The sequence below is a fragment of the Gymnogyps californianus genome, chromosome 10 (genome assembly GCF_018139145.2).
Source record: "Gymnogyps californianus isolate 813 chromosome 10, ASM1813914v2, whole genome shotgun sequence".
NCBI classification, from domain to species: Eukaryota; Metazoa; Chordata; class Aves; order Accipitriformes; family Cathartidae; genus Gymnogyps; species Gymnogyps californianus.
In genome coordinates this window covers 18716124-18738671 of record NC_059480.1, presented here as the reverse complement: position 1 = coordinate 18738671, position 22548 = coordinate 18716124, and the positions used below count along the sequence as shown (strand labels likewise).

At 40.5% G+C, this 22548-nt stretch overlaps 1 protein-coding gene across 1 annotated transcript; it reads left to right on the top strand.

The window, feature by feature from the left end:
* The first annotated feature begins 849 nt into the window (after positions 1–849).
* On the top strand, positions 850–14217 carry LOC127020005 (cytochrome P450 2J4-like). The gene is given in 9 exon segments (XM_050902403.1): positions 850–1020; positions 2284–2446; positions 3558–3707; positions 5561–5686; positions 7118–7335; positions 9787–9928; positions 12329–12516; positions 13212–13353; positions 14039–14217. Coding segments are annotated over 9 exon segments (1479 nt in total).
* The last annotated feature ends 8331 nt before the right edge of the window (positions 14218–22548 follow it).

The window sequence follows — 22548 nt, the reverse complement described above, 5'->3', positions numbered from 1 at the left end:
TTTTTCCTTTTTTTTTTTTTTTTTTTTTTATCTGTGTGTTTCATACTAGATGTACTTTCTATATGCATATGCTTTATTTCTCTGGCAAGCTTTCTGATGATTGCTCAAAATATCCTTTAGGGTATCCACCTTTATGTCAAGATTGAAAAGGGAAATTCAGAAGCAGGCAAAACCCTCAGTGAAGTTAGATATTGCAAATAGGCTAGAGAAAAAAAAGTGAGCTTATATATTAAACCAGTTATGTTTTCAATTAAATTTGAAAGCCTAACAAATTTTGCTTTTTGTATTAAGCATTAGATACTCGAATATCTATCTTAAGATAAATGTGGGCTTTTAACTTTTATCAGCCTTGCCATTACTGGATATGTGTATACAAGAAATATATACAAAACATTTTAAAAACTCCAAGATTTAATATCCACTTGCATTTGCATGCTTAATTTGTGTGTATGGCTATTGCTTTTCTAAAAGCATTCATGAAGTATTTGTAGGAGCACCCACAATTGTTTCAGAAAATTAGATGGACAATTTACGTCTGGATATGTGTGGAAAATCTTGGCCCTATTCTTTTAAGACACCGTTCCTACAAATCCTGTGATCCATATTTGATAAATGTAATCTGAATGAGAAGAGGGAGAGGGGTATGCATCTATTAAATACGCTTGAGCATTAGAATGTAATGAGTGGGACAAAAAGGGAGTGGCTGATAATAAAGAGGGAGTGTTAGGGGCGGGGAATAGTTATTACATGAAATTTAAACTCTTACGAAAAAAATGGTTGAGCGACCAGCCTTAATAGCTTCAATAGACTATTTTCAGTAAAGACAAGCTGGTAAAAGCAGCAGTTAAAATGTTGACAATAAGTCAAGTTCTTACAGCTGTGGCTGTATTTCTTCTAATTACGTAGTTTTTAAAGTTGCAACGAGTACGGAGACGGCTTCCTTCTGGACCAATTGCTCTCCCAATTTTTGGGACCTTGATACAGCTGAACTTTCAGTTTAATCGTGATGTTCTCATGAAGGTATTTCTTTTCAGATATGCCTAATTGTTTAAAAGTCTTTGTAATTTCCCATTTCTCATGTTGTTTGCTATGTGAAAACATCCTCTCCCAGAACTACATTGGTAACATACTGTAGTTGTTAACTGGCCACTGTGATATTGCACTTGGTTCAGTTTGCAACTGCTGGTTTGGTTGGCAAAATAAGACAAAGTTATTGCAGCCTAAAGTAGTTTGCCAAGCTAAGAGAACTGGTATTGGAAGTTCTGAATGTGTGAAAATCATTCTGATGCTTAAACCCATGACCTTTTAACACTGAATTTGACAAATTCATGTGAAACTTGATATACTTCCATCACCCCTTAACACTCAATTTGACAAACTCATATGAAAATTGATATCCTTTAGGATTAAATACCTTTAGGGATAATATATCAGATTTGTAGTTAAGGAAAAGAAATACTCTTTTAAAAAAATTACTTTCACAGCATAGATTTTTAGCTTTCTGAGCACTGGCACACTCTAGCTTGAGCAGTAAATAGATACTTAAGATGCACTATGTGTGTATATGCTTGTTTGTATTGACAGGATCTAAAAAAACCCCACGACCCTTTTGTTAGTTGTTTTTTGAGGAGTACTTCTGCGCACAAAGCCATCTCTGTTTCATTCTGTTTGTTCTCGCAGTGCTTTCAGATTCTCAGTATAGACAGCTCCAGTGACTTCTGTCACTGATTTGGACAAGGCACACCAGTTATTCCGACCAAATGGCAGGTTCAGACAGGAAGTAAGGACACTGTGAGACAGAATGGTCTTACTCAAGTTCTGGTACCTAAATATGCAAATGGTTGGGGGGAAAGAAGAAAGTAACCAGTCCAGTCTCTACAAGCTAGTTACTCCTCTGACATTTCTGTTTTCCCTTTGCGCCACTTTACCAGTAGAAATGATAGAAACCCTCTTGAAAGAAATTAATGTATAGAAAATACCCTTTATCACATGAATCATTGTGAACTGAGCCTTGGCTTATATGCAGTACTAAAAGCTACCTAATGTTTCTTGGCATAAATCTGTGGCTCTGAAAAGCTGGAATATTCAGTTGTTTCCAACAGTGAATGCTGGAAAAGACATTCATGCTTTCTCACAGATAATTGTAATCTTGTGGGAAAGATGGAGAACATCGTTCCACCTTAGGGCTGGCCCTGTAATCAGTGTAAAAACAGGTTCTTCCTCTGTTTGTTTGCAGTGTGTGGGATTTCATCTGTGCTTTCCTGGCTTCTCTCCCATCTATAGCTGGCAAAAATTCATGGCAACATATTCACCTTGTGGTTTGGATGGGCCCCAGTGATCATACTGAATGGATATCAAGCAGTTAAGGATGGTATGACCATGCACCCTGAAGATGTTTCTGGGAGGCTAGTGTCTCCTTTCTTCAGAGCAATGGCCAAAGGAAAAGGTGAGAATTTCTTGCCATAAATATTGCACAGAAACATCATCTTGACAAATTGCAGCTCTTTTGTAGCTTGTAGCACTTCCAAAGGTACCACAGTAGCAGGGTTTGTCTATGAGGAATGACTACCAGGTGAACTGCAAAGTAGGGAGGGGTGAAATAGCCTTTGGATAGGAGGAGGAGGAGAAGACCACAAAAGAAAAAAGATTCATAATGTCTTGTGTGAAATGTTCACTGGAGCAGATTCAGAGGTGATGAGATGAGGCAGTGGTAGGTTGTGCTACAGAGAAGTGGAGGAACAGCAGACTTCCTTGTCCTGGACTTGCTGCCTCCCACCATTACATTTTCAATTGAAGAGTGAGCTTGGTGGTGGGATCTTCTTCCAATTCCCTTCCTTTAGTGCATATTTTCTTACTCTCACAGTTGCATCTAGAGGTTCAGTGCACTGCTGTTTCAACCTTGCTGTAGGTTTCATACTCCCCAACCATACTGGAAATTCCCAAACTCCTGATTTTCATGAACACATGCATTATGAAACAATCTTTATTTTATTTGAGACCTCGGCTTTTTTTAAGGAAAACTAATTCATTAAATAGTTCTAATTTGAATTTGTTTCAGTCATTGGTGATTCTTATACTACATTAAATATCCTGCTAGTATATGGTGTTTATTTCTTCTGAAGATATTTGTCACAAAGCCCAAGTATTGAACTTTTCTGCCCTGTGAACAGGAACTTTTCTCCCTGACTGTGGACAGTCAGAACTCTTTCCCCTTTTCCCTTCGTGAGAATCATTACCCTGGTCAGGTGAGCTCCAAGCATAGAAAAGAGCGAGAGGCAAGCACTTCAGAGAATGTCTAGAGAAGCAGCTGTCAAACTTTGAGATAACTGGTTGTCTTGGATCAAGCTTAATCCTGCAAGTCATCTTATTACCCAGTTGAGTTTGTCCATTTTAGCCCTGCCCACAGGCTTACATGCCACAGCTGTTCCTTTGTGTCTTTGTGTTCATAGGAAATGCAATAGTTTCATTATATTCTGTGGTTTAGTGAATCTTTTAATGTAGTCTTTGTCTGTAATAAATATTAGCATGATAAAGAGTTCTTCCTTGAATGGATGCAGGGATTATGTTGGCAACTGGTCACACCTGGAAGCAGCAGAGGAGGTTTGCACTGAGGACTCTATGCAACCTTGGTCTGGGGAAAAGAGGTCTGGAGCACCGAGTTCAAGAAGAGGCCCGCTGCCTGGTAGACTTCTTTGCAAATATCAAAGGTATCTCTGCAATAAATACTGATTCATTTTTGTCATTAGTCTGATGTCTTTTGTGTATGAACTTCTCTGTCCTGTTCTGAAATTAAGGGCAGCTTTTGTTCCACAAGAGAGTGTGCAGGGTCTTACAGTGTCTATGTGGAATGGACTGAAAATGCAAAGACCCCAGTCCTGTGTTTTCAAACCCAGTGGGAGACTATTCTTGTTCAAAGTTATTTACAAAACTACTAAAACTGGGAAGCAAAACTGGAGCTTATTTATTATTTATATCACAGAATGCTTAAAGTGAAAAGGGTCTCTGAAGATGGTCTAGTCTAACCCCTTCTCAAAGAAGGGTCAATCAGAGCAGGTTTCTTAGGGCTGAGTCCGGCTGGATTTTAAATATCTGCAAGAATGGAGACTTCACCACCTCTCTGGGTAACTTGTTCCAGTGTTCAATCAGCCCTACAGTAAAAAAGTTTCTTATGTTTAGGCAGAATTTAATGTATTTCAATTTTTGTCCATTGCCTCACTTGATACCACTGAGAAAAGTCTAGCTCCATGTTCTTTATTCCCCTCCATCAGGTATTTATACACATTTAAGATACTTCCCTGAGCCTTCCCTTCTCCAGACTAAACAGTCCCAGCTCTTTCAGCCCCTCTTACGTCAAATGCTCCAATCCCTTAATTGTCCTTGTGGCTCTTTGCTCAACTTGTTCCAGTATGTTGATGTCTCTCTTGTACTGGGGAGCCCAGAACTGGACCCAGCACTCCAGATGGGTCTCTCCAGTGCTGATGAGAGGGGAAGGATCACCTCCCTTGACCTGCTGGCAATGCCTTTCCTAATGCAGCCCAGGATGATGTTGGCCACCTTTGTTTCAAGGGCATGTTGCTGGCTCATATATGGTGCTGGGGCATAAAGATACAGACACATTATCAGTGCTGATGAATTAAGTCTTGTAATGTCATTTGCATGCACTCTTTAAAGCAGTGACTGGAATCTTGTCTTCATTACAACATTTTACCCTGATCAACCCAGTTAGGAGCACGTGAGTTGGATTTCCCAATACTGATCATTATGCAAAGGCACAGTAAATCAGGACATGCTGTGGCTAGCATTGTATCAATTAAAAGTAATTAAATCTAGCCCAATCCCATGGTTTAAGAACTAGGAGAGACTGAGATGTGACTACCTGTGCAGGAAAAAAAAGCCCAGAACAATAAGTTGCTAATCAGAATCGTGCATTGGGTGTTGGACAGTTGCATCGATACATACATAAATATAGTTGTTTATAGTCATTTATTCTGGAGTCACAAAACAGTTTTCTTGGGATTAGATTTTCAAGTAATTGCTTTAAAATTAGTTATTATATAGTTGACACCATTGGTTGAAAGGAGTTTATGACATTTTATCTTACTGGAGGTTGTACATCTCTAGCAAAGTCAGACAAAATATAGTAGCCTTGCATGTATTTATGTCCTTGCTGAATAAGGCTGCCTCTCTTCTTGCGGTTCTCCCCTCAGATTCCCTTTGACCACAGTGTTCTCAGTCATTCCCATGCTTGAGACCTATTTTAAATTTGCCAGACAGAAAATTTGCATAGAATTTTTTTTTCTTACCTCTAAATTTGCTCTGTTGTATTACAAAATATTTTACACATCTGGCGTTTCTTTAGGGTTCCACACATTCCTGGGATTATGAGATTGCACCATAGTTGTGAAGAATCATTTTGCTACTACAATTTTGTAAGACGATTGCTGCTTCTCTGTGAAATGCAATGCTCTCTTGAAAGTTCTTTGGGTAACCTATAATATTCTCTCATTTCACTAGAGCAGATAGGAGACATTAGCAGTGACATTTATTATTATGGTTGCAGGGAAACCCCTGGATCCTTCTTTCCTTCTTGTTCATTCCATCTCAAATGTAATTTGTGCTGTCGTTTTTGGACATCGCTTCTCCAGAGAGGATGAAACCTTCCATGAACTGATTAGAGCCACAGAGCGTCTGTTCAAATTTGGAGGCAGCTTTATTCATTCATTTATTCTATTACATAGAAAGTGGACATTGCTGTGTCCTCATCCCCATTTCTTAACTGGATTCCATGCTGTCCGGCACTGAACGGGAGAATGCTGTGGATTGGGCCCCTCCAGAAATGGAGGAGGAGTTTTGGCAGGACTGGTAGCCAGGAAGGTGGACGGGCTCAGTTCCTGTCTTGAACGTTGACAGCTAAATTCCACTTACAGTTTGGGTGCCATAGTAGCTGGAAAGTGCATGCATTTGAGAGTAGGAATGCATGTAATCTGGGCAACCATATACAATTAGTCAGACCACAGTTGTATGTAAGGCTTCTGAACAGATTTTGAAAGAAAAAATAAAAAAACGGAGATGGAACTAAACAAAAAGGATATGAAGTTCTATCTGAATTTACCAAGGGCTGGACTACTACCTTTCTGTGATAAGGCAATGATTAATTGATAGTTGGATGTCTGACAATAAGAACTGATTTTCCAAAAAGACAGAAGTATAGTCTAATTCAGCCAGACTTCAGTGAACACCTAATAACGTGCTTTCTGTGCTATAATTAGGAGAGTACGAGAAGAGCTCAGCAAAATGAAGACTGAGGAAGGATAGAACTTCAGCTGATAAATAAATCATGGGATTATGTTTCAAGCAGGAAAAGAACTATTAAAAGCAAATACACTGCAGATACAAGAACAATGCATACAAATTACCCAGGCATAAATGTAGGCTGAAAATCACAATGAAATTTCTAGCCATCAGGATAGGTAGAAAGCACCTATTCTTAGGCCAGATCTTCCCAAACAATAAGAGAGAATGATAAAATTAATCTGGTGTGTCAGCTAACCCCTTCTTCTTTTCTAGAGGAAAGCACTCAAAGTTGTCAGGTAGCTGTTTCTCAGCTTTTCTGGATTTCAGATGTTTCAAGTTTTATTGAGGACCCTTGAGAGCTCGATTAGCAGAGAGTGCTTTAGGGGATTACCGAGTTTGTATACCAGCCGCTGGTAGCTGGCCCTTGCTTTGGGTTGTATCAACTGCTTTTGCACATCCTGGTGAGGACAGTTTGCAACAGCTTTGCTTCTTCCTTCCTGGTATTCTCCACTGGAGGGCAGGATCTCACTTTTTAAATGTCTGAATACAGTTCATTGTGATCGAATACATTAATTGAATAATTGAATAAATGAATACAGTTCATTCTAATTATAATCATTCTGACTTGGCTTGTGGTTGACCTGAAAGCCTGTGGAACTCTGAATCTTACCATCAATATAGCTAGAAATTATATAGTGTACTGTTTAACAACTGGAAAACATAAGCATAGTCTTTGTCAGAATATTTCACTAATTATGCCAAACCCACATGCTAACATGAATATTACCTTCTTTTTTTAGTAGGCCTAAAATGCATTTTCTAGTGCTAAGACGTTGTGGTACCTCTTGCGTGTCACTCCTACAGCTGTATGAAATCTTCCCCTGGTTGATGTGCCGTCTCCCTGGTCCTCATAAGAAGACATTGTCTTGCTATGATGTCCTGAGCTCTTTTACAAGGAGAGAGATCAGAATGCACATGGAGCGTGGGATACCAGACGAACTGCAGGATTTCATTGACTTTTACCTGGCTCACATTGAAAAAGTAAGTATTTGTTCTGCTTGATCATACATTCATGGGGAATAAGGTGAAATTGACCATTAAATCATCCGGTCTGAGCCCTTCTATCACAATTTCTTACTTTTCATAGACATCCTAATGTGAATCCAGTAACCAGGGACTTGCTAAATCCTTTCTAATTATTGTTATGCCACAGCAACTTGCAATCCTTTCATTAAAGGGCAGGTTAATACACTGCATTTTTTTCTCATTGGCACAAGTTACAAAATTATTTAAGGCCTCCAGGAAAGAATACTGAATTTCAAAGTGGACCACAAGAGAACTGGGAAGCTCTTGGGGAGACAGAGTGGGATGTTCTGGATAGGATATTTGGCTGGTAAAGGGTTTGTCAAGAGAGGTTGCTGCAAGAGGACAGTTGGATTTTGAGAGCATTTTGTGGGGAAATAATCTAGGAGTCAGCGGAGTTTCAGACAAGGCTGGAGAAGAGGAGAGTGCCAGGGTCAGTGAAGTTTCGAGCAGACAGAGGGAGCTGGGACAAATAAGGGCATTTTGGGCAGGCAGGCATAGTAGAGGTAGGTGGGAATCCATAAGGTTTTGAAAGGCTGTAGGAGGCTTGCATAAGCTGTGAGTGGGGACACATACCTCTCCCTTTGCTAGACCTTACCAGGATCACTTTTTCTTTGCCTGAATCTCTTGGGAACTGGATCCCTAATCCCTGGACTAGCAGCTGCCCTTCCCCTCTGTGACTCCTTCTACCTCCACTTAATCACTCTTCCTTTCTCCTCCACTGCAGTAAGCCATATTCCTCCTCCTGTTCTGCTTGGTGATAGGACGAAAAAGGAGAAAGGGGAGGACTGGTGTTACTGGGGGTGACAAGGCAAGAGTGGCTCAGAGAGCCAAACAAGGTGTCCAGGGTGGGGGGTATCTAGTCTTGCAGCCCCTGGAGAAGTGGGTAATGACTGCTGCTCCGGGGCGGCAGTGCTTCCCAGCAGGGACAGCCAGTGCCCCTTCTGCCGTGGTCATGTGCTGGTTGCAGCAACAGAGAGCACTGCAACCTTGTCAGGCTGTAGGCACCCATCCTGCGTCTCCTGGCACAGCCGAAATGGGTCTGCTGTCCTGGACCACTGCCTGCCTTGTGTACTCCCTTGAGTTGGCTCTGCTGCTGTGCTCAATCACGCTACAGAGACATGCATCCAGGGAAGAATGTCTGTTAGCTATTTCTGTCAGTCAGCTCTTTAGTCTTTTACCATGTGTATTACAAATACTTCGTAGTGCTTGGCTTTTTTATTATTGTGGGCAACAAAAGCAACTATTTTGTGGAACTCCAAGTATATTGCAACTGTTAAATTGTCGTTATTGTCCAAGCTGGTAATTCTATCTAAGAGTCAAATCAGATGTCCTTGCCAAGATCAGTTTTCTATATAGTAAATAGCATTAATTTGTATTTCTAGCTGGTAATTCTTTATTAATTGATTCCTATATCAGCTACTGTATTTTTATGTCCAGGGTGGATGCTAGCCTAGCTGGCTTCTAGTTCCTTGGATCCTCTTGTTTTAAATTTTTTGATACTGGCACAATATTAACACATCTGGTCTTCCAAAGCATTTAACTGCTTCTAAAGTCTTTCACTGCTGTTCTAAGATTTATGAGACTTGAACATCAGTGGACTAGAAATTGTTTCAGCGAGCTCTTCTGGGACTCTGCTGGGTGGAAATCATCCAAGTTTGTTTATTAAAAAAATTGAACTGTCTGTAATAGATATGCAGGGGCAATATAAAAAATTAGATGATATTACAACAGGGAAAAATGTCCTTCCCACTTTCCAGTTGTTCCACAGGCAAAAGAAAGGTTCAAGACCCCTGAGCATAACCTCCCTAAATTTAGACAATTAATTCCCCCAAACCATAACAATATTTTTTCATGATTTCAGCATACACATACATGTCCTCACACTTCTAACTGAAAACTATAAAACCCCAGAGCAGCTGTATGTAAGTCATTGTGGCCTTGTAGTGGAGAAGTCGTCTGAATACCACAGGTTAAGAAGTTTTGACAGGCCAGTGTTCTCACCCAGCCCTGGTCACTGTATTGCTTGGTAGAAAAGCTAAGTGATGGAATATGACTTGAGGCATGAAGAATGACATGCTGGTACACATCTTCAGAGGAAGGTTTACTTATGAAACATTCTAAATGTACCACTATTTGCACAATTAAGCCAACAATCCTTTTCTGTGGAGAACATGTGATTTAGCTTCATGATTAAGAGCGGAGTAAACGTGCCTTGTCCATTTGTGAAACGTTAGCTTTTTGTATTGATAATCATCTTTGGTGTCTAATATTCCTTATCAGTCTCCCTGTGTTGTGCTATAGGCAGAACACACTACAGCTTGGAACCAGTGATAAAATCACATTCAAAGCTATTCTGATTTTTCTAACTTTCACGTATAAACCTCTACTTTATCTTATAATTTGCAGTCCAAAGATGAACCCAGGTCTAAGTACAATGAAGATAACATGGTTTATTCTATAAATGACCTTTTCTTGGGTGGATCAGAGACAACAAGCACCACTTTGAACTGGGGCCTGCTCTATATGGTGGCAAATCCAGACGTCCAAGGTGAGTGGATAAGCACGTCACAAATATCTCTCATGCAATAGAACAGCCAAGGCATAACGTTTTTATGGATCGGAGATTATTCCTAGATACTGGTATATAGTGGTACATGGACCTTTTTGTACTGGTAGATCTGCGCTGGGCAGTGTTGGTAGATCCAGTTTATCTCTTACAAGCTCTTACAGCAGTCACAAGCATAAGACAGTTCCCAGAAAGAGTCAACAGTTTGGGAAGTATGCGTATGTATAGGAGGTTGTGGCTGATTGAGATGGAGGGGTCGAGGTCTTTGGGTAAATGAAGATTGTGTTAGGGTAGTCAATGGAGTAAGAGGACTGGAGTTGCTGTTTGGGAAGCCAGAGGATTTGCACGCATAATCCTTGAAGGAACAGTGGCCACTGCTGCAGCCATTGGTGAGGTGCTGATGGTACTTCAGGAAACTGAGCTGGGTTCTGTCTTAGTTGTAAACACGACTGATGGCTGAAAATAATTAACCAGAAACTGATGTGTGATAGTAGGGATGTCACTCTTTGGAAACTTACTTCAATTCTGCTTTGTATTGGCTGAGTATCAGTGATGGGGGCTACAAGGAGTCCTGCCCTTCTTTGTGCTCTGTAGGTCAGAGTAGTAGTAATGATAATCACCTAAAGGTCAATTGGCAACTTTGACTTTATTTTTGTCCATCAGTCCATTTATGATCCCAAGGTATCAGGGTGTCTATTTAATCTGTGATTAAATTAACTCTGTGATGTATTTGAGTTTCTTGCAACAGAAATTATTCCAGTTGGGAGGGGAATTTGATGGCTCATCTGTTATGTCTATGTATATTTAAGAAGTTTATTTTTAAGTCTAGCTTTTAAATAACCATCAATCACTTTCATAGAGGACTGAATGAAAACCAAAGAAAGGATGATCTCTTATGCTGGATAACATAAATCTCATTGTTAGATAGCAGAATATGTGCAAATACCCGGAGAAGAACAGGATTTTAAATGGAGGAAAGAGATGAAGACAAGAAAAAATTGCTCAGCTTGTAGCTGTCAGACAAGAAGATCTACTTAATCTCGTGTTATTGCATGGTTATTATCACATAATGTCATTAAGGTTATGAAAGCGCTGACTCACCTAAATAATTTTATTTGTCTAAATGTAATACCTTGCACATACTTGGGAAAGCAGGGCGTGTGCAGAATGATCCTTCGCGGGCTTCTTGAGTCATACATTGCATCTAGACTCTCATAATGAACTGACACCAGTGTATCTGTCCTCATTTAATTGGTGGCTTCTTTTTGAACCCATTCATAATTTTGCCTGTGTTGACACCCAATGACAATATTATGCAGTTCCATTACGTACCATATGGAAAAGTTTGGCCTTTTGTCTAAAAAGCCAACAAGCTCTCCTTGTTCTCTGAACTACTGAAACAGAGATGCATATTAATACTTATGCAGTGACTGATCACTTCAAACTATACTGGATCCTGAAGCAGCCGTGCTTGATTTTGCAAGCTAGTTCTTCATAGAAGGAAATTTACTTTACTTAAAAATTCTTCTGGATATACATTTTAAATTCTGTAAGGTGCTTAAATCTCTGTTGTCAGGGTCTACCTAACATAGTTTTGCGAAGGATGCTGGCAGTCACTGAGCAGGCTTGATGTGAATGAACACAAACTGATCAATGCAGAATGGGCTTCCCTGCACGTTAGTGTTGCTTCAAAGGGCCTGGAAAAGATAGGATCATCTGTTAAAAATCTAAGGCATTTTTATTATGTGTGTACTGCCTCTCTTGAAGTTTATAAAAAAAATTTTCTACTTTTGTTAATGCTCCCAGCACTACTGTGCAATAAGTAATTTAAATCATGCTATTGATCAAAAGGCAGGCGCCAAGAAGCAGATCCAGTTTTTTTTAAAGGTATTTGGACATTGTTCTAGTTGGCATTGCTTCACTTAACAGACGTCCTACATAAGAACCATTTTCTTTTAATAGGAATTAGGCTTTTAAGGCCCAGATTCACCTGGCCTAAACTCCAGAGAGGTGTGAGCTTAGTGGTTCTAACTGGCTGTACGTGCCTGAGGCACCTAGCCAAAAGAAAACACAAAGATAAATTAGTTATCTCTTGCATTTAAGTGTTAGTAAGGCAACTCTTAAAGAGTTTTAAATTTTTGAGCAACGATTGTCTTTTCTTAATCTACAATCAAATAACTTCAGAGCCAGAAGTAGAGCTCTCGTATGTTTAAGCTGTTGGAACACCACGCTACTTTTATTTTCTTTATAAAAGTTACTTACATTTTTACATTAATTTTGTTGCTGTCCTCATAGTTCTAAATGGGAAGTGTCTTTGAAAATGGAATTAGTGAAAATACTTGATATATTTTTCCACCCGAAATGGTGAATATTTCTCCACAGAGAAAGTGCAGAAGGAGCTGGATGCTGTTCTGGGTCCTTCCCAGTTAATCTGCTATGAGGATCGGAGAAAACTGCCTTACACAAGTGCTGTGGTTCATGAGGTTCAGCGCTTCAGCAATATTATCTCAGTTGGCCTGCCCAGAGTGTGTGTGAGGAACACTACATTGCTCGGCTTTCCCCTCAAAAAGGTACAGACACAGTTTCTCAGTTGCTACAGACCTTTCCTGCACCAGTAGAGCAAGGTGTGGATTAAAATCTATTGGTGCAGGGTCTTCTCCTCAACAGCAGTGAGGCTGGATACCTCTGGGTCATAGCCTGAATGGGGACAAGGACAAGAAACCATCTGCCAGGCTGAGTTGAGTGACACAGCTCTTGGGAGACGGTTGCCAGTAGTGAAAGATGCCCCTGGATGGAAGAGGGGATTTTAGCAAGTGTTTCTACAAACCAATGAAGACAAAACCTTAGAGATTGATACTGAAGGATACTGTGATTGATTTGTGCTGATAAGGCATTGGAAAGGTTTCTGACTGAATTTTTGCCTGCAGAAAGCCTGTAAAAGATCCAGGGAAAAGCATGAAGGTTTGCAACTAGCTTCCATCAAAGAGACTAACTCACAGAAACTTCTAATGTTAGAAGTGAAAATGTGTTTAGTACAAATAAAGTTGTTAGGTGCCATTGGCACGGCCACTTCCACTGTCAGGCTTGGACTGACATTCTGAAACAAAAAGACTTCATGTTCCTCACAGTTCCTACTGCAGAAACGAACCTACCAGCACACAACACTGAACTCTGAAAGCAAACTAACACTGGTCTCACCTAGCCGGTTCTGACTGCTGGGGAAGGATTGACAGCCAGAACTGAGTTAGTGTTTTTCTCCTTTCAGGGCAACATAGTTCTTCCAAATATTGCTTCGCCTTTGTATGACCAAGAGCAGTGGGAAACACCTCGACAGTTCAACCCTGGTCACTTCTTGGATAAGGACGGAAACTTTGTGCGCCAAGAAGCCTTTTTACCATTCTCAATAGGTAAATGGACTGACAGCACAAACGTTAATGGTTTGGATTGGGACTGTAGAATTAAGACGTCTATTAACAACCTATTGGTCATTTATTTTAAACCTCTTTGTGGAACAGTGATAAAATCAACATGATTATTTTCAGTAACGTTTCCCAATCCAACTCTAAACATTTGTTCTGTTGAACAAATAATAACATGGAAAATCAGAGATGTCCTGACAAATGTATACATCTAACTTGCCCTATTTTTGGAAGGAAATTCTCTGCTATGATTATGGTTATTGATTTGGGGCATACATTTCAACACCAGACATACATTTTGAAAGTACTTGCAAGCAACTGTGCTGATGCTTTATGCATACAAAACTGAAGCACGACATCTCCCAGGAAGAGCAAATGCTTATTCTTCATTTACATGATTGAACGAATTCCTTTAAAGTTGTCAGTCAAATGAAGATGAGGTTTTTGAAGTAATTGAAGCAAAACTCAGAGCAGAAGGGGTGCACAGTTATCTATAGCTGCAGATAGGATTCTTTAAAGGAAGAATTACACGAAGTTTTGTGTCATTGATTGCATTAAGTCCTAAAGAAATTCTGGACTCAGCAAAAATACCTTTGCTTTGTGTGAGGATGAATACCATTGCTTTTGAGGTCAGGGTAATTTACTCACTGTCCTTCCCCTCTTACTTCTGCAGGGCACCGTGTGTGTTTGGGGGAGCATCTAGCGAGGACTGAGCTCTTTATTTTCTTTGCCAGCCTGCTGCGGGCATTCACCTTCCGGCTCCCTGAGGGAGTGACGAAGATCAACACAGAGCCCATTTTCGGGGGTACGCTGCAGCCCCACCCGTACAGGGTTTGTGCCATTCCACGCTAGGGTGGACATCTGCAATATGTCACAGACCATCTATTAAGCAATCTTACTTTTGTGAATGTATATCTTGAGACCATATAAGACTTTTTGTCTTGGATATGAATTTCTGCTCCAAAAGGCACCTTTTGTCTACAGCAGGTAATTTTGTTCAGACCCTGTTACCTGCTCTTGAAGGTGATCTTTCTTTTTTTTGGTAAAAGTTCTTGTGATCTGGAACACACCATCATTCTCAGCCATAAAGGCATCATGCAGTTGCTGTCTGGCCTGGCAGATTTAAATCGGGTACGCTGGTGAGCAAATGACAAAATTGACTGGCAGACTTCAAAAATTAATTCATTATCTCTGAGTCATCCTGTTTTCAAAAGCAATGGAGTTTGGAAAAACATACCTGGAAAATTCTGCCTCTTTATATTACTGTCATCACTCATAACATTTCAGTCAACTTTTTGTTGATGGTCACCAATAAAAGATATGAAGGAAAAATTAGCAACTGGTTTTATTTATGGATAACTTACAGTTCACTGAGAATTTCTAGATTTGATGCAGCAGGATATGTATAAGGCATCTTTAAATCTGCCAGAGGATATTTGGTCCGAGTCCAGCAGAGAAAAGGTGCAGGCTGAAACTTGGTGAAGAGTGAAGATACAGAGAGAGGATTTCTTTTAGGGCAGATATTTCTAATATTTTAAAATTCTGCCAAGTTAATTTTTGGAAAGTCCTTTCTAACAGAGCAACTGTTTACTCCTGTGGGGTTGACTCCTGTCAGGATCAGCACTGGGTGGTTGCTAGAGCAGGTGCAAGGAGCTCCTCCAAGGGGCAGTTTGGGTGAGGAGCCTGCTGTAATTAGAGCTGATGGTAAATTGAAAAATATACATGGAAAACACCAGAGATACTTTTTCATCACCTCAGAAGTTCAGCAGTATACCTGAAGCTACAAAGGCTTGTCATATACACAAAATAGCAGTCAAATTCAATGAAAGAGTCTATAATAGCAGAAAAGATAAAATTGGTTCCTGTGGTGAATATACATTTATTTATATTGTCTGGAAAAGACTTGTAAAGTGTAAGTGAACTTGTCCTTCGTTAATATTCCTATTTCTGTGAGAGAGCATAGGACAGCTAAACAGTCGTCTGTTAAATCAGTTATCACTAGATGTTGTCCGCTGTGTGATTGAGAATAGTTTAGGCAGTTTACCATGAATCACAAATGTAGACCTGTCTCATTATTTCTAATTCAATAGCTGATGGAACACAGCATCAAAATAGTAAGCACTTGATATTTAGCTGTTATTAAATTAAATCATAGAATCATAGAATACCAGGTTGGAAGGGACCTCAAGGATCATCTGGTCCAACCTTTCTTGGCAAAAGCACAGTCTAGACAATGGCAGAATAGCACTAGTGAAACATGGAAGATCACATCCTGACATTTTATTTGACTGAAAACTGTGTGCCCTGTTAAAAACCGATGTCAAAGTCTCTGTGGATTTGCATGTGTGCACGGATAGATAAGGCAAAGCAGAAAACGCTGTGATTTGGGGACACTGGAGCTGTCATTGCCTCTTAAAAGTGAAGCTGGAAACATCAGTAGAATTGCAAGCATTAATGTCATTGCTATGTGATGCTGTCACTCCTGATGGCCACACGCTTCCCCAGATATCCTTCCAAAAGGGAAGCTCATAAATAGGCCTGAGGCAGAAGCTTGCCCAGGAAGGCCCGTATGCAGCCGGAGCAAGTTGAGTTGCCTGAACCCATGGGAACGACACAACCCAAAACAACGGCCATAAACACCACCTGTCCGGATGCTCAAGAGCGGACACACAGGGCGCTTCAGAGGAAAACTGTATGTCATACGTGGGTTATTCGCGCATGGTTGTGCTAATGTCTACCTGTGACAGAAACTGCTCGTTGGTGATTTTTAATCCGTTGTGCACAGATGCCCGGGAGAGGAGAGCCCAGCATACGAGGTGTGGCAGCAGGCCATCAGCGGGAGGCTCACAGCAGGGAGATGGGGGAGGTATGCTTTTCAGAGCCTTTGCATTTCTATTCTTGCCTGACCTATTTTAAAAGCAATTAACTTTAGCTCATGTTCTAATAAAGCCTGGTCTTTTTGAGCTTTTAAACACCTTTTAAAGCCTGGCTGATGTTGCCACAGAAGGCCAACAAAGCTGAGAGCAGCTTTGAGAGGAGCCCAGCTCCCACTCCCATGTCCCATGCCAACTCTCTCAGCCTCGGCTGCGTGGTGCCTCCTCCATCAGGCTGCTGAGCCATGTCACTCCAGGGCTGCTGGTCTTAAGGGGTGTCTTGGAGACCTCCACCATATCCTTCATCCCTCTTCTCTTGTTTATTGCTTCTACATTATTTCTCATGGCTTGATTGGGCTCCATTTTTGGGACAGGCGAGAGGGACTGACGCCCTTTCTGTCCTCTGTATCATGAATGCTAACCAGCCTGCTAGTGTCAGTGCACAGCTCGGTTTGTTGCTCCCACATCGTTGCCTTTCTCTGTGATGGCTGAGGTTAGTTGCTTTTAGCCTGTAAAGCTGATTGTACTTTGGTGCCTGATTTCTTGGCATGGGGCCCCATTTAAAGGATGCTGTTCTCCTGGATTATCACATCAGTGTGTAGGTCAGTCTCTGTCTCGTACCTTTTAGATCACACTTCAAAATTTAAATCCTTGTAGATAGAACATTGAAGAATGATTGGGAGCTGGCCTGGGCGACCAGTCAAGGAGGATAGACTTGCAGGGAGGGGGACTCACTGACTTGGTTAGGCCACACTTTATTTTCCTGGAAACAAACTGGAAGTTCAGTTTTGTTTACAAACATGGGAAGATGGTCAGGCTTCAGCATACGAGTTTGATCAGATATGGAACTCTTTGCTTTGTCCTTCATCACCCCATCCTCCCCTCGTTGCTGAGCTCTTCCCCTGTGACTCCCCAGAGCAGCACCATGCAACTGTTCAACCATACAGTGGAAGATCTGGCTAGGAAGGAAAATATAGAAAATGCAGAGAGGCAAAGTTGAAGATTTTGGGTTCACGTAGCTCTTGGAGAGGCTCAGAGTCTTCCAATACCGCTCTGCTCATCTATCTCCCTTTCCACTGAATTCTGCAAGGACACTGAACCCAGAGGAGTTATCTGGTGAAGGTGGCTTCACAACTCTTTGTCTCTGGAGTAGCTTATGTTAGCAGGTGTGAGATGTTTAATCTCCTTATGTATAAAATTGAGGCCAAAATATTAAAAAAAAAAAAAAAGAGAGAAAAAATTTAATTTTGTCTTTGCCCTAAGGGCATTTGGGTAGAGAAAGCTATAATAATTATATACATAATTATAAATTACAAGTAAAACAACACATGTAGGTCAACTTGTTTTTTTCCAAAATCAGGTGGAAATAAAAGGTTTTCTGTGCAAGTTTTAACTTTGTTAAAACATGATTTTCCTGAAATTAACATGTAAAATGTTTTCATGTTCACAGATCTTTACTCAACAGAGGAGAAAACATTTTCTCAGAGGTAAGAGGTTAAGAAAAGTAGATCACCGCTTAGTGCAGAGATCTTTTAAAATATACCTTCACCTAGCAGTCCTTTTTTTCTTACCTTGTAATAATAAAAAAGAATTCTTCTAAGGAAAGGAGAAAGGTAAGAAAAACAAAGCAGTTCCAGGAAGAAAGCCTTAGAGTTAGTGAGAATTTAAATTTTTCCAGTATCAGCTAGACAGATAAAGCAGCAAGGAGATGTGAAGACTGAGCAAATCTTTAGTAGCTCAAATTATTTCTTGTCTAGCTGTTTGCTTTCTGAACTTACAATGGACCAGTGTCAGCTTCCTTCTGTATCAACTACAAAATGTGATCATAAATGTCATGATTTGGAGTGTGGGAAGGTGTGACTGCAGTGGAACAGGAGGAACACATAAAATTCATCACTTTGGCGGGAGGAGAGAGCACACTGGGGAAAAAAGAAAATTCAAGCACTTATATCAACTGTCCTGTTGAGGAGAAGGCAGAGTGGTTGCACAGCTGTATTCGGACATTAGGATGTGCATTCAGCACCAAGACTTTTGAACTGGCTGTAAATGACCTTGCTCAGGGAGCAGAAACAGGCCAACCCAGCCGTGCAGGGAGCTTGCCCTGGTTTTCAGTGGAGCAATTAGCCCAGGCAGGATTTTGCCTTTCTGCAGTGTCTTTCTGATGTCGAAGTTAACTCTTGCAAAGCCAGCGTAGATGTTTCTACCCTGCACTGTGCTGCATCTGCAGGAAAAAAGTGGACCTTTCCCACCTGTGAGAAGTACTCCCCTTTAACAGGGAGAGAAATGTGGCCCCTATAAAAGAATAAGAGAAGGGCAAGAAATAGAGTAAGGTGGAGTTATTGAATACAAATTCCCACATTAGTAAGGACACAATTCTTGCCCTTGTTTCTTGAGCCTTAACAAACATATTCCAGTGTCTGCACCATGTCAGGAGCACAGCCTAAAGTGAATGCTTCTGCACTGTCTCATTCCTTGAAGAGTTTGCCAGTGACTATTGAGATGAGATGAAAATGTCAAGATCCAGAACTTCTAGGTGTGTTACCTGGCAGATTTGTTCCGTGTATCCTTAAAGTTTATACACAAAGCAAATATAAGTAATAAAGAATAACAATTCTGTATTTCAGTAGTATAATGAGGACCAAGGAAAGTGCCGATTTCTTAAAACTGCAGCACATCAGGAAGGCTCTCTGGTGGATGCACAATTTAATGCCTTTTTTGGCTTTGGTTGTCAGTCAAAATGGCAAGGGTGATCCAGAAGCCAATACATTTAACACCACTGATGTTCATGGAAGATTTCTGTCTAGATTAGGAAGAACAAGTTAGAAAGTAACTAGATAAATGTGATGTTTTCAAATTGGCTGGGCTGATTCATCCCAGGGCACTTAGGGAACAGTATCAACCTCAAAGCTATTAGCAATTATCTATGAGAACCTGTGGAGGATGGGAAAACGTCAAACATTTGCTTGTCTTCAGGAGGTAAGAGAAGTTGCAGTGTTATAAATCAGTCAGCCTGATTGCACTTCTCAGAATATCCTGGAAAAATAATCAAATTGTAAGCACTGGGAGGAAAACAGAAAGAGACAGTACTCACCAAATAATGTCAAAGTTACTTAGTTTTGTTTAATGACGTAGCTAGAGGTCTGTTTTCAGGAGAGAAGCAGTTAATGTAATTTATTGCTCTTTAATGTGGCTTTGACACAGTCTCAGAAACTCTAGGGAAATGTGGGGTATCTGAAGCTTTGTAAAACTTCATGGAAAACTCAGGAAATATGTATGAATAGTACCACGTCAAACTGGAAAGATAGACTGAATGGGATTCTGTCCTGCATCTAGTACTATTCACTATTTACTCAAGGACCTTGATAGTTACTATAAACACCAAGCCTGGGTAAGGTCTAGTTTCTTGATGCTATCAGATCCCAAACTGATGCCTGCAGCAAAGTGAGAAACAGGTATTCCCAATGGTTCACAGAAACGTAAAGGCAGGACCATTTTATTTGGATTTATTACCTTTGTGAAAGCACAAAGGCTGTCATAACATGGATACATCTCCTTAACAGTTCCAATGTCAGATAGCTGGAGAGGTGAGGGTGATTCTATTCCAACATCCCTCGTTCTTCCCTCCTTCCTTTCTTCCTGGATTGACAGTTTTCTCTGGGCAGTTTCTCTGGGATTTTTTTCTTGATCATTATGGTTCCCACAGAGCAGTAAGTTGCAGCAGAACAATACATTTTAGTTTTGCAGTGACTGAAAATGCCTCTAAAAGCCAGAGTATTCGAACTCAAGTTTGATGTCCTGAGCTAAAACATATTCTTTAGATTTTCTTGAATAAAAGAGTTAGTGGGAAAAATAGAAAGTTTTCATTTCATTAAGAAATTTCTGAGAGGGGTTATTTGAAACTGTATTTATCCATTGAGATCATCAGCCTAAAAAAATCCCAATGAACTGGATTAATGTGAAATAATATTTCAGCTGAGTATGGCATATCTTTTTTTCTTAGCGAAAAGCTTATGAACTTGTCCTAGTATCTGCAAAGAAATCTCAGCCTGTGGTATTTTTAGCCAACACTCCAGGAACTATATATTTGCTGTCCTGCAGTGTGAGATTCTAATGTTAAAGGAATAACAATAATAAAATTGCAGCCCTTTCCCTGAATAGTTTATGAGATACAGCAGATGAGACAGGGGACGAGCTAATAATACGAGTATATTCTGGGGTCAGCTGGTGATATGACGATATTCTACAAGGAATGCATTTTAAGGAGCATTACAGAGAAAATGAAACATTTTGGACTGTTTTGTATGATCCTCTTTTTGAAATAACTTTTTTGAATACTGTAAAAAAGTTTATTCCAGTCACATGAGCATAGGCTCTGCTTTGTAAATTCATCTTGGATTGACAACTGTAAGCTATGGATGATTCTAGTTTGTCATATAAGGCAGGCAGCTTCCCTTAGCCTACTTTTGAGTAGTTTTAGGCAGGCACAAATATCACAGCCACCACCCTCCACTAATACTGAGGCTATCGGTAGCTTCAGCACTCATGGACGGTAATCAACATCACAGAGAAATGCAGACCATCACTGCACTTTTAAATGACGTTACATGTTTTAAGACTGCTATTGAATTATGGGACCCGCAGGCAGAGATGCACAGGATTTCAGGCTTGTCGCTTTCTGACACTATTGTGGCATTGGCCTGAGCCATGGCAGGAAAGGACACATCTTTGCGGGAGTTCGCCATTCAGATGTCTAGTCCTAATGCATGTATTTGGTCTGTCGCTGTTGTTAAGGAAAGCTGTCTCTGTGCAGTCTTCAGCCTGCTCAAGAAGAACATCAACGGCTGCTAGAGAGAGTGCTGGTTAATTCAGCATAGATCCAGTGTGAATTCTGGAGCGCGACATTATCTAATTTTAATATTTCACCAGTGCATCCTCCGAGGAACCAGGCAGAGGGCAGCAAAGGTCTCTTTGAAAGGGCTGTGCCTGCATTGCTGTCACTAGCTTAGCAAGACCTAGCTTTAAACGAACCAGTTTCACCAGGATACGCTGGAGTTCATTACATGCTCGTTTGCCATCAGTATGAGACTGGTTGAGGATGAGATTCAAATGCTACAATACAATGTCCTTAATAGATTTCTTGGACATTTTGGTAAAACACAGTATCTGTGGGGTTTCTTGATTACTAGGTACCTGGATATTATTCACCGTGACCATGCTCTTCTGCCCTCTGATCAAGATAAGAGGTCCATAATTTTCTCCGTACTTACAGTCTCTCCCACATAAGGGAATGCAGTGCAATGGGGAAGTTCCCAAATAAATTACTGTGTGTCTCTCATTAACCCTCATTTTCTCTAGGTGAGATAGTGGCATTAGACCAGGCCCAGATGTTGGAAAAACAAAGTAATTATACAATTTGAAATGTGGGAATTGCATCCACAAGGCTCAGAAGCAGAACGTTTGTTCCATTTACCCTGCCTCTCTCCTTTCCTTGCTATTAAGTACTGCCAAGAGAAAACTTTGTTATAATTAAAAAAATCACCACCAAACACCCCAAAAAACCCCAAACCAAACCAAAACAGAAAATATTGAATAGAATAATTCTGGCTATTGTTCATCAATTTTAGCTTGTTGTTGGTTTTTATCCAGCTTTGCAGGTGAGCTTCTGCAGTAGGGGAGTCAGTTAGGACTGAAAATTACTTGCCTCTTATCTTTATAATGTGTTTGACAAGATGCTTAACACAGAGCTGACCAAAATGATTCTCCTTGAACAACACTGTCATTTGATCAAAGAAAGCTCTGTAATCCATGAATCTGAACAGCAGAAAATGTCTCAACAGATCAACCCGAAGTGCTTAGTGAACAAAGCTAGAGGACTTATCTTTCCATCCTTCTCTTTCTGAAAGGTGTGTTGAGCACTGGCTCCTTTAGTGGGTGACACTGTAAGTGCAGACGTTGGAAAGATGATTTCCATGTTAAGGGTAGGTCACAAGGAGCGTAATCTATTGTTATTGTTCAAACTTTTCTCATGTCTCTCTGTCTGTAGCAACCTGTGTCGCTTCCCAGTGACACCTGTTTGATTGCACGTTATGTTATGAATACCTGCTTTGTTATGTGCATGTAGTGGCATTTTCAGGCTTTAGGAAATTCTGTATTTAAGACTGTTCATGGTTTTAAGTTAGTCTCTTTGTAGACTTGCATTATGAGGCATGCTAAAATTTCATTGCTGTTTGATCACACACTGTGTTATTTACAGGATCCCCATTGGCAGGATGGACGTTGTTAATGGCAAAGGTTGCCCTCAATTTCTCTA